The 11,359-nt window shown below is 37.6% G+C and overlaps 1 protein-coding gene across 1 annotated transcript; it reads left to right on the forward strand.

Moving 5' to 3' along the window:
* On the forward strand, window positions 1–10,284 carry LOC138317857 (BUD13 homolog). Its single transcript, XM_069259807.1, has 6 exons — window positions 1–283; window positions 1,962–2,158; window positions 2,708–3,348; window positions 8,323–8,477; window positions 8,882–9,066; window positions 9,219–10,284. Exons 1-6 carry the CDS (start codon window positions 156–158, stop codon window positions 9,392–9,394), a joined length of 1,482 nt encoding a protein of 493 aa, XP_069115908.1. The 5' UTR covers window positions 1–155; the 3' UTR covers window positions 9,395–10,284.
* Window positions 10,285–11,359: the final 1,075 nt, after the last annotated feature.

An 11,359-nucleotide genomic window follows, 5' to 3' on the forward strand; every position in this document is an offset into this window, starting at 1 on the left:
TGAAAATTAAATGTGGGATATTTGTTATCACAACATTGATGAAGTAGGATTCTATAACGATTTATCATAATATTGGGTTCCCTGTCCCAGTCGCACAAGCGCCTAAAAGACTAAGAAAAACAATTCAAGCTTTTCTACGATCAGAATTTTTCAAAATGGCAGGAGTTGGAGCGGCAGTAAGCTTGAGCAAAGCAGATTATTTGAAACGTTACCTCTCCGATGCGTCTGACGAGAAGAAAAAGAGGAAAAAGAAGAAAACAAAGTTAGCGGTCATTACACCTAGGTAAATATGTTTATTTTGATCAATCAACTGTACTATATTCTTGATAACAGGCCAAATTTCTGAAACGTGATCTTCTGCCATTTACGTCCACAATCATCATACGGATTACATTGACATGTCAGGAGTACGCATGGTTAAAGATATACATGACGAAAACAGTATAAAATATATGATTTTAAGCCAACGACGTGGACAACCTAGATTTAAAGATATCTAGGTGTCATCGGGGTGTGGAATCATGACAAAGAATAGGATCTGTTCGAAGTAGTTTAATGGTGACAAGAAAAACCTACAAAAGACAATACAAACATTCAAACAATCGAACTCACCGGAATACTAACGCAAAAGATTCACACGACCCTACACTCGTATTACATGCTAGTCAACTTACCAGGCTTCCTGAACGGCGAATCCTATGGATATAAATATATCTATACTTCGGTATCGCTACCTTCTGTATAATATGGACAGATCTGCTGGGCTCTGCTCGCGCAGGAGTCCAGCGATGAAGTGCCAGAGATATGGGGAGAGGAGAGGAGGAAAGCTAGGGAAGTGACGTAGATATGTAAAAAAGCATGCAAGGCAGTTGTTAACAGAGTTCAGGTCGGTGTCACGTGAAACCAGTTCGTCGACATTCCACAACACATGTACACATACACTGGACATGAGTTCACGTAAACAAGGACATGTACATTACATAACACTAGCACCTGTACACAGGTATACAGTATCCATACATGTCCAGGTAAATACTATGACCTGGGTCACATAGGTTATATCCCTATCAGTGGTGATGAGCTCAGTTGGTAACAAGTTCCATTCGCTGATGGTAAGCGGGTACTCCAACAATGTTCTAGATGTATAGCAAGACGAGACCCTTTTGATCATTATGTCGCGACTAACAGAAGTTTCTCAATACCGACGTGTAATATTATTGGAATAGTAAGCGGGTAAAAGAGAACTTTCTACAGTTCTATAGTCACTACAAGTTGGTATTTGATAGGTGGAACGTATGAAAACAAACTTTATTAATTAGCTGTATAATAATTTGCTAAAACCTGTATACTTACGAGTGTTACTCTACTCTGAGTTCCAACAATTTTAGTACTGTTATTAGAGGTATAAAACGACGAGACACTTATGTAACATTAAGTCGTGTGGCTTTACCTAACAGTCAGTCAGATAACGTCAGATATAAATAAGCTGACCAGTGACCTTAATCCCTGTACGAATTCCTCTTCGAGACTCTTTTATATTCGTATGTTTGGTAGAAGTTTCTCGTCGGATGAGGAATTCCAATAGGGATTACAATGACCTCTCATGTGGCATGTAATGGGGGTAATATGATATTACTTCAACAATGTTAGAAAACACGAAGTCAGACACTTTTGAAATATCATGGCACAGTCAGCAAAATGAAGTCCGATGATAAGGAATCAAATAATAGTATATTTTGGTTGACTCTGTGCCTTGAAATTTGCATAGGTATCACTCTCTTGGTAATCTTCAATGTATGCCTTTGATTGATCAGTTTTTCTCCTGAACAGCCTTCAGTTTTACTATGAGATAGTCCAGGGTTGGATATTATGACAGTGATAGTAACCCATGGAGTATCAAGGATGCCCAGGGTGTTGAAGGTAAAAAACCAAATTTTATTACAATTTTGTATCTCCTCCAGATCACGCATTGTAGATGATGATGTTGACTTTACGACAACTTTGCCAGGAAACCTAGAAAACACGTTAGATGAGGATGTTGGCGACGATGACCCGACTATTGCTGAGGTAGTAGATGAGCGTCCAGAACATGTAAAACAGCTAGAATCTTATAGGGAATCTGAAGGAAAATGGAGACTAATGAACAAATCAGAAAATGGTAATCAGTTCTGATTTCATTTAATTCAATTTTTAATAACAAAATTTATTATTGAAAGTTACCCTAAAATAGTTCAATCTTGCAGGTAAATCATAACTAATTATAATTTAAAGAATTTCAATCAATGTACATATAGTTGACCTTGACCATATATATATTCCAACTGATCAGAATACTTGGGTAACTGGAATTTTCATGAAGGTCCATCCTCCTTTGACATATAATTATGTTAAACTGTTTATTAAAATAATAAATACTACATATAACTCATACTTTAAGAATATATCTGAATGATTGTAAACATGTTATATCACAGGACTTCTGACTCCTCCATCAGATAGTGCATCATTACAGCAACACAATCGGAATGACCTTTACACCAGAATAGATCACTGACATCGTTTGTTCCTGTCTGGAGAAGTACTATTTTGTACAATGGAGGGTGTGATTTCAAAATCCTTCTTTCTTTACCATTCGTCAGCAGTGTAGCATCTTGAAATATAGAATTCATGTATAAATACTTTACATATATATTTCATATATTTGCAGAAATAAATTCTGAAAAGTTACAACAGAGACGAAATAGACATGACTCAGATTCTGACCAATCACTACCTAGGAGTAAAAACAGAAATGATTTCGATTCTGACCAATCACCACCAAGGAGAAGAGGGAGAAATGATTCTGATTCTGACCAATCACCACCTAGGAGAAAAAGGAGAAATGACTCTGATTCTGACCAATCACCACCAAGGAGAAGAGGGAGAAATGACTCTGATTCTGACCAATCACCACCTAGGAGAAGAGGGAGAAATGACTCTGATTCTGACCAATCACCACCTAGGAGAAGAGGGAGAAATGACTCTGATTCTGACCAATCACCACCTAGGAGAAAAAGGAGAAATGACTCTGATTCTGACCAATCACCACCTAGGAGAAAAAAGAGAAATGACTCTGATTCTGACCAATCACCACCTAGAAGAAAAAGGAGAAATGACTCTGATTCTGACCAATCACCACCTAGAAGAAAAAGTTCACACAGAGGAGATAACTCCAACTCCGATAAAAACAAAACTGATGAGAAAATGAAGAAAACATTATCAGGAAAGATGGCTGGTTTATCAAGTGCTGCAGATATGAAAAAAGAGGCTGTGAAAATAAAAGCAAAAGAGGCAGCTGCTTTCAAAAAGGTGAAAAAATATATTTAATATTGCTGTTATATTTGGTATTTTTAGCCCACCATCATCAGATGGTGAGCTATTCAAATCGCCCGGTGTCCGTGGTCTGTAGTCAGTCGTTCGTCATCAGTCCTTCGTCCGTCTGCAAACAATGCTTGATATCACTATTTCTTAAAAACTACTGCAGGTATTTTGTTCAAACTTCACATGGAGGGTCCCCTTGGTCCATAGTTGTGCCATACAGATTTTGTGGCTGACCAGAAAAACAAGATGGCCACCAGGCAGTCATCTTTGATATTGGCAGTTGAAGTTTGTTATCGATATTTCTTGAGAACTACTAAAGGGATTTTGTTCAAATTTCACATGGAGGGTACACTTGATCCCTAGTTGTGCCATAGAGATTTTGAGGCTGAACGGAAAAACAAGATGGCTGCCTAGCAGCCATCTCAGATTTTGGCTGTTGAAGTTTGTTATTGCTATTTCTTGAAAACTATTGAAGGGTTTTTGTTCAAACTTCACATGGGGGAATCCATTGGTCCCTAATTGTGCCATATAGATTTTGAGGCTGATCGGAAAAACAAGATGGCCGCCAGGCAGCCATCTTATATTATGGCAGTTGAAGTCTGTTATCACTATTTCTAAAGAACTACTGAAGGAATTTTGTTCAAACTTCACATGAAGAGTCCTCTTGGTCCATATTTGTGCCATACAGATTTTGAGGCTGATCGGAAAAACAAGATCTTTGATTTTGGCAGCTGAAGTTTGTTATTGCTATTTCTTGAGAACTACTGAAGGGATTTTGTTCAAACTTCACATTGATGGTTCCCTTGGTCCCTCGTGTGCCATACAGATTTTGTGGCTGATTCGAAGAACAAGATGGCCACCAGGCAGTCATCTTGGATTTTGGCTGTTGAAGTTTGTTATCGATATTTCTTTAGAACTACTGAAGGGATTTTGTTCAAACTTCATATGGATGGTTCCCTTGGTCCATTGTTGTGCCATACAGATTTTGTGGCTGATCCAAAAAACAAGATGGCCACCAGGCAGCCATCTAGGATTTTGGCAGTTGAAGTCTATTATCACTATTTCTTAAGAACTACTGAAGGAATTTTGTTCAAACTTCACATGAAGGGTCCTCTTGGTCCATATTTGTGCCATATAGATTTTGAGGCTGATCGGAAAAACAAGATGGCCGCCAGGCAGCCATCTTGGATTTTGGCAGCTGAAGTTTGTTATCGCTATTTCTTGAGAATTCCTGATGGGATTTTGTTCAAACTTCACATGAATGGTTCCCTTAGTCCCTTCTTGGCCATACAGAATTTGAGGCTGATCGATAGAAAAGATGGGCGCCAGGCAGCCATCTTGGATTTTGGCTGTTGAATTTTGTTATCAATATTTCTTGAGAACTACTGAAGGGATTTTGTTCAAACTTCACATGGATGGTTCCCTTGGTCCCTTGTTGTGCCATACAGATTTTGTGGCTGATCCGAAAAACAAGATGGCCACCAGGCAGCCATCTAGGATTTTGGCAGTTGAAGTCTGTTATCACTATTTCTTAAGAACTACTGAAGGAGTTTTGTTCAAACTTCACATGAAGGGTCCTCTTGGTCCATATTTGTGCCATATAGATTTTGAGGCTGATCGGAAAAACAAGATGGCCACCAGGCAGCCATCTTGGATTTTGGCAGCTGAAGTTTGTTATAGATATTTCTTGAGAACTACTAAAGGGATTTTGTTCAAACTTCACATGGATGGTTCCCTTGGTCCCTTCTTGGCCATACAGAATTTGAGGCTGATCGATAAAAAAGATGGGCGCCATGCAGCCATCTTATATTATGGCAGTTGAAGTCTGTTATCACTATTTCTAAAGAACTACTGAAGGAATTTTGTTCAAACTTCACATGAAGAGTCCTCTTGGTCCATATTTGTGCCATACAGATTTTGAGGCTGATCGGAAAAACAAGATCTTTGATTTTGGCAGCTGAAGTTTGTTATTGCTATTTCTTGAGAACTACTGAAGGGATTTTGTTCAAACTTCACATTGATGGTTCCCTTGGTCCCTCGTGTGCCATACAGATTTTGTGGCTGATTCGAAGAACAAGATGGCCACCAGGCAGTCATCTTGGATTTTGGCTGTTGAAGTTTGTTATCGATATTTCTTTAGAACTACTGAAGGGATTTTGTTCAAACTTCATATGGATGGTTCCCTTGGTCCATTGTTGTGCCATACAGATTTTGTGGCTGATCCAAAAAACAAGATGGCCACCAGGCAGCCATCTAGGATTTTGGCAGTTGAAGTCTATTATCACTATTTCTTAAGAACTACTGAAGGAATTTTGTTCAAACTTCACATGAAGGGTCCTCTTGGTCCATATTTGTGCCATATAGATTTTGAGGCTGATCGGAAAAAACAAGATGGCCGCCAGGCAGCCATCTTGGATTTTGGCAGCTGAAGTTTGTTATCGCTATTTCTTGAGAATTCCTGATGGGATTTTGTTCAAACTTCACATGAATGGTTCCCTTAGTCCCTTCTTGGCCATACAGAATTTGAGGCTGATCGATAAAAAAGATGGGCGCCAGGCAGCCATCTTGGATTTTGGCTGTTGAATTTTGTTATCAATATTTCTTGAGAACTACTGAAGGGATTTTGTTCAAACTTCACATGGATGGTTCCCTTGGTCCCTTGTTGTGCCATACAGATTTTGTGGCTGATCCGAAAAACAAGATGGCCACCAGGCAGCCATCTAGGATTTTGGCAGTTGAAGTCTGTTATCACTATTTCTTGAGAACTACTAAAGGGATTTTGTTCAAACTTCACATGGATGGTTCCCTTGGTCCCTTCTTGGCCATACAGAATTTGAGGCTGATCGATAAAAAAGATGGGCGCCAGGCAGCCATCTTGGATTTTGTCTGTTGAATTTTGTTATCGATATTTCTTGAGAACTACTGAAGGGATTTTGTTCAAACTTTACATGGATGGTTCCCTTGGTGCCTTGTTATAGTTAAAGTTTGTTACTGCAATTTCTCAGAAAGTGCCGAAGGAATCTGTCTCAAATTTCATATCTAGGTTCCCCTAGGACCCTTGTTGTGCATATTGCATTTTGGTACTGATCAGTTATCAAGATGGCCGACCGCCAGCCATCTTGGAGTATGATAGTTAAAGTTTGTTTCCGCTATTTCTCAAAAAGTACTAAAGAGTTCTGTCCCAAATTTCTTATGTAGGTTCCCCTAGGACTTTAGTTGTGCATATTCTTTTTGACACTGATCAGTAATCAAGATGGCTGACCGTCGGCCATCTTGGAGTTTGATAGTTAAAGTTTTGTTTCCGCTATTTCTCAAAAAGTACTAAAGAGATCTGTCTCGAATTTCTTATGTAGGTTCCCCTAGGACTTTAGTTGTGCATATTGTATTTTGAGACTGATTGATCAACAAGGTGGCCGACTAGGTGCCAATTTGGATTTTGATACTTAAAGGTTGTTACTGTTATTACTCAGAAAGTACAGAAAAGATCTGTCTCATATTTCATATGTTGGTTCCCTGAGAATCTTCGTTGTGCATAATGCATTTTGGGACCAATCGGCTAACAAGATGGGCAACAGGTAGCCATCTTGGATTTTGATAGTTGAAGTTTGTTACTGCATTATATCTCAGAAAGTAAGGAAAGGATCTTTCTCAAATTTCATATGTAGTAGTAAAAGTTTGTAAAGCAGAGAAAAGATCCATCTTTCCATTGTCAGACGTAGATCATTCTTTGGTGGACGCCAAGATCCCTCTGGGATCTCTTGTAATTAAAAGCTTTGCTAACCTATTATAATCTTGTCAATATCATCAACAACAAATGTACTTAAATTAGCCAGAGTCATTTTATTTAGTTAACAAGAATGTAAGACAGTATGTTGGAAACCAATTAAAGAAAACAAGTAAATGTTCTTGAAGGAAGACAATTTTCATCACCTACAGGGATGAATACATGTACATGGGTGACACAACTGTACTTACATATCAAACTCAAAGATCATTGAGTGGAGAAGACATTTTATTGATATATTCAAAGTAGAAACTGATGTGGTTTTGTTTTAGACATCAATATTAATCATTGTATAGTCAGCGTTGTAATAAGTATTTAGATTTTGATGCAGATTTATTGGACTTTTTTCGTATGATTCTAATAAACATTTTTGAGGTTTCAGATTTAAACAGAAAGAATTCTCTGATTATGATATATATAGAGAATACAAATGTACATGGTTAGTATCTTACAATACAAGGTTTATTTTGGTGCGAGACTCAGGAAAGCCGAGATGACGAGGCTTTGCCGAGTCATCCAGTCTTTCCTTGTCGAGCACCAAAATAAACCTTGTATTGTAAGATACTAACCATGTATTCTGTTTATCCTGCAACCATTTTGGCATTCAAAACGAAAGCAAATTGACAGTTATTTACTTGGTTTCGCTCGAAGCGAGACGCTTCCGTGATGCGGATGTAAAGATTCATTCAGTAAAGCGAATGAGAGTGTACTCCTTTTTACTGCCGTGTAAAATAAATAAGCTCATTCACAAACAGTATCCGTAATATTATTCAGTGTGATATATCACTGAAATAAAATGAAAATACTAAAAAAAAAACAAAAAATACCCATTAAAGAATTACTTTACAATACATACCTTTGCCATGAGCCAAGAAAAAGACGACACCGCCATACAAGATTTTTGATAGCATGAAATTGACATCATTCCGGTGAATGTTACGTCATGTTTTAGCGGGACTGAATGACGTATCATTCACAGGAAGGTTTAAGTTCTGGGTCAAGTTTGAAAAAGTTCTGTCAGATATGGAACAAATTCACGTGATCGTATTGACGGATAAAGCATTTCGTATTGATGAATAAAGCACAAGTTTATCCGGCAGTAGTTAACGGTCAGTATGTGGGACAGTTGCAGGATAAATAAATTTATCACATATGAATATATTTATCATATATCACAGATAGGAACAGAGCAATTAGGTAAGGATGCAGCCACAGTGTTTCGGGACAAGAAAAGTGGACGACGAAGGAATTTAGCTCAGGAAGAGGAAGAAACTGCAGAAGAAAGAGCCCTGAAAGCAGTTAAAGATGCCAAGTATCAGGACTGGGGCCAGGGGTAAGGCTTAAATAAAACAAATAATATTCTCTCAAATGTTAGTTTTTTAGAATATTTTATTGTATAAATTAGGATGTATTAGTCTTTATCATGGTTGAATTTACAATCAACGTAAATTGCTTGTGCGAAATTGAAATTTTTAAAAGTGATTAGTCTTTCCTGACAAATAGTGGCATTACACATTCATTGTTATAGTTATAAAATAACATATTTTTTTTTCTCTAAAAAATGTACTTGCTTACACGACATCACTATCAAAACTTATTTGCAAGAGCAGATAACCCTGCAATAAGCAACAAGTGCTTACATTAATTACCTGCACTGTGTAAAACCACAATACATTTCAGTTAGGGTAATGACAACATTATAAATAAAGACAATAAAAACTGATTTCTTTGTTAAAGTTTAAAACAGAAGGAAGTGAAAGAATCTATGATGATGGACCACTTACATGAAGCTAATAAACCACTTGCACGTTACCGTGACGACACAGATCTTGACAGCATGCTGCGGGAACAAGATCGAGAGGGAGATCCAATGTTGGCATTTATAAAAAAGAAAAAACAGAAAGGAGATGCTAAGACTAAAGGTATACAAAAATGTGGTTAAATTATGAAGTGTTTGAAATCCTTATTTCATTATGAAGTGTTTGAAATCCTTATTTCAATGTATTTGTATTCTGTACATGTATTATTTTCTAATTTTTGTTTTAACCAATTGGCTATTTTCTATGTGTTTCAGAGTTACCGAAGTACCGAGGCCCAGCAGGTCCACCAAACAGGTATGGTATACAGCCAGGTTATCGTTGGGACGGGGTCAATAGATCTAATGGATTCGAAGCACAACTCTTCGCAAAAATGTCGGACAGGAAAGCAGTGGCTAATCAGGCATACAAGTGGAGTGTAGAGGATATGTAGGTCGTGTTACTGGAGGGAGTAAAGTATACCTCAGATGTAAAACAATGGATTTAGGAGATGTGGTCGTCAATACGCACAGGAATTCGCCAATTAGATGATCCTACAGACTGCAGGTGAATGTTAGTACTGAATAATACCTCTAAACAGCTATGGTACAGGAAGAAAACAGACATTTAAAATTCAGTGATGTAGATATACAGCAATTCCTTATAAAGGTGTGAAATTAAGTTGTTCAAATCAGCAACTGGCATGGAGGTCACATATTCAGCAATACGTTAATATATAGATTCTTGTAGGTTAGAAATGCGGGAAGGTCAGTTCTGCTTCACCATACCAAAGAAAATAAATTTAGTACCTAATTAGAGATTTAAATGCTCTCCGTCGGGACAGTGTAGATTGTCCATTACGCTCAGGTAGGCAGCTGTTCTTGTTTATGACCTTGTGAACTTGTAGTTGGTCATAAACAGTTAATATTTTAAAATGATGTGAAATAGACTTTAATCTATAAGTTTGTCACCCAATTCATTAACTGAAAAGCTTAGTAAATACACAGTTATTTGCAATATACAGTAAAACACAGTTATAACAAACCTTTGGTGACCATCAAAAACACATAGTTACATGTAAATGTATATGTATAGTTTGCTTTTCACATTAGTAAAAAATAATTTATAGGGACCTTGATATGGTTGGAAATGAAAATTACTATATAACCAAGAATTTGTTGTAAGTGTATTTGTTATAAACATGTTTTACTGTAGCATACAATTTATTTTTGTGGAAAGAACATTTTTAAAACAAATCTGAAAGTTCCACAATTTCTATGAGTTACTGGCTTTAAAATAAAGAAACAAATCTAAGACATGCAATGGTGTCCTGCATCCGTGTAATTGTGGTTTGCCTGTTTTTTTAAACAATATTCACAGGTGATGGAGATTCTTTGTGGAGTTTGCTCTCAGTTAACCAGCCAGGGAAAACACTTCTTCCCCAAAACATGGGCATAACTCATAGCTCAGATATGTAACTGTTAATGTGCTATTTGTTACACTTGTGTCACCTAAAATATAGCTGCTTGTTCCTAATAACCAAAAGGCCTATGGTACTGATATTGGGATTGTAGCATGCTAGGATAAAGGAAGTTTGTTCAAAAGACTGACCTTGCAATGACATTCAGTCAAAGTAATGGAAGTTAAATGGGCTAAGATATTTAAACAATTCCTTGTGAAAAACTAAGAGGCCAAGAAATCTGATATTGGGCATGTACATGCTTGGATATAATCATATGAATGAAGGGCTACCATTTTGTTGAAAATGAAGACCTTGACCTTCATTCACAGAGAGTCAACCGTGACTGGGAAATCACTCATGCCTCTTCTATGCTTCATGCAACACTATTGTAAATATTGCGTTTCGCTGACAAATGACCAATTGAAGAAAAACCATGCAATTTTCACACAAAACACAGCACCTGTGCATGGTACAGGACTTTGTTTGGCTGAATGTGAAATTTTAGTTCGTTAGAACGACCGTATGGTAGACAGAATCCCTTAAAATAACCTATCAATATTTACCCTGTTTCACTGTGAGAAATTGCTGAATTAACAGTATCGATCATATTTAGGTCATCCTGACCCTCCGAAGGGTCAGGATTACCTATTGTCATCATGCTCCGTCCGTCATCGTGCACCGTGCGCCGTGCACTGTGAGCTGTCCGCCATGCATACACTTTTCATTCAAACAACTTCTTCTCAATAATTAGAAGGCCCAGGGTACTGAAATTTGGCATCTAGCATGCTGGGATGAAGGGCTACCAAGTTTGTTCAAATGAATGACCTTGACCTTCATTCAAGCTCACCGGGGTTAAAAAAGGCTAAAATCTTTAAATGACTTCTTCACAAGAACCAGAAGGCCCAGGGTTATGATATTGGGCCTGTAGCATGATGGGATGAAGGGCTACCAAGTTTG

The sequence above is a fragment of the Argopecten irradians genome, chromosome 3 (genome assembly GCF_041381155.1).
Source record: "Argopecten irradians isolate NY chromosome 3, Ai_NY, whole genome shotgun sequence".
Lineage (NCBI taxonomy): Eukaryota > Metazoa > Mollusca > Bivalvia > Pectinida > Pectinidae > Argopecten > Argopecten irradians.

Bases quoted from the DNA above. Each gene is read 5' to 3' on its own strand.
- LOC138317857 (XM_069259807.1), top strand. From the start codon at position 156: ATGGCAGGAGTTGGAGCGGCAGTAAGCTTGAGCAAAGCAGATTATTTG. The intron at 284-1,961 runs GTAAATATGTTT...TATCTCCTCCAG, and splicing joins TTAGCGGTCATTACACCTAG to ATCACGCATTGTAGATGATG. The intron at 2,159-2,707 runs GTAATCAGTTCT...ATATATTTGCAG, and splicing joins AATGAACAAATCAGAAAATG to AAATAAATTCTGAAAAGTTA.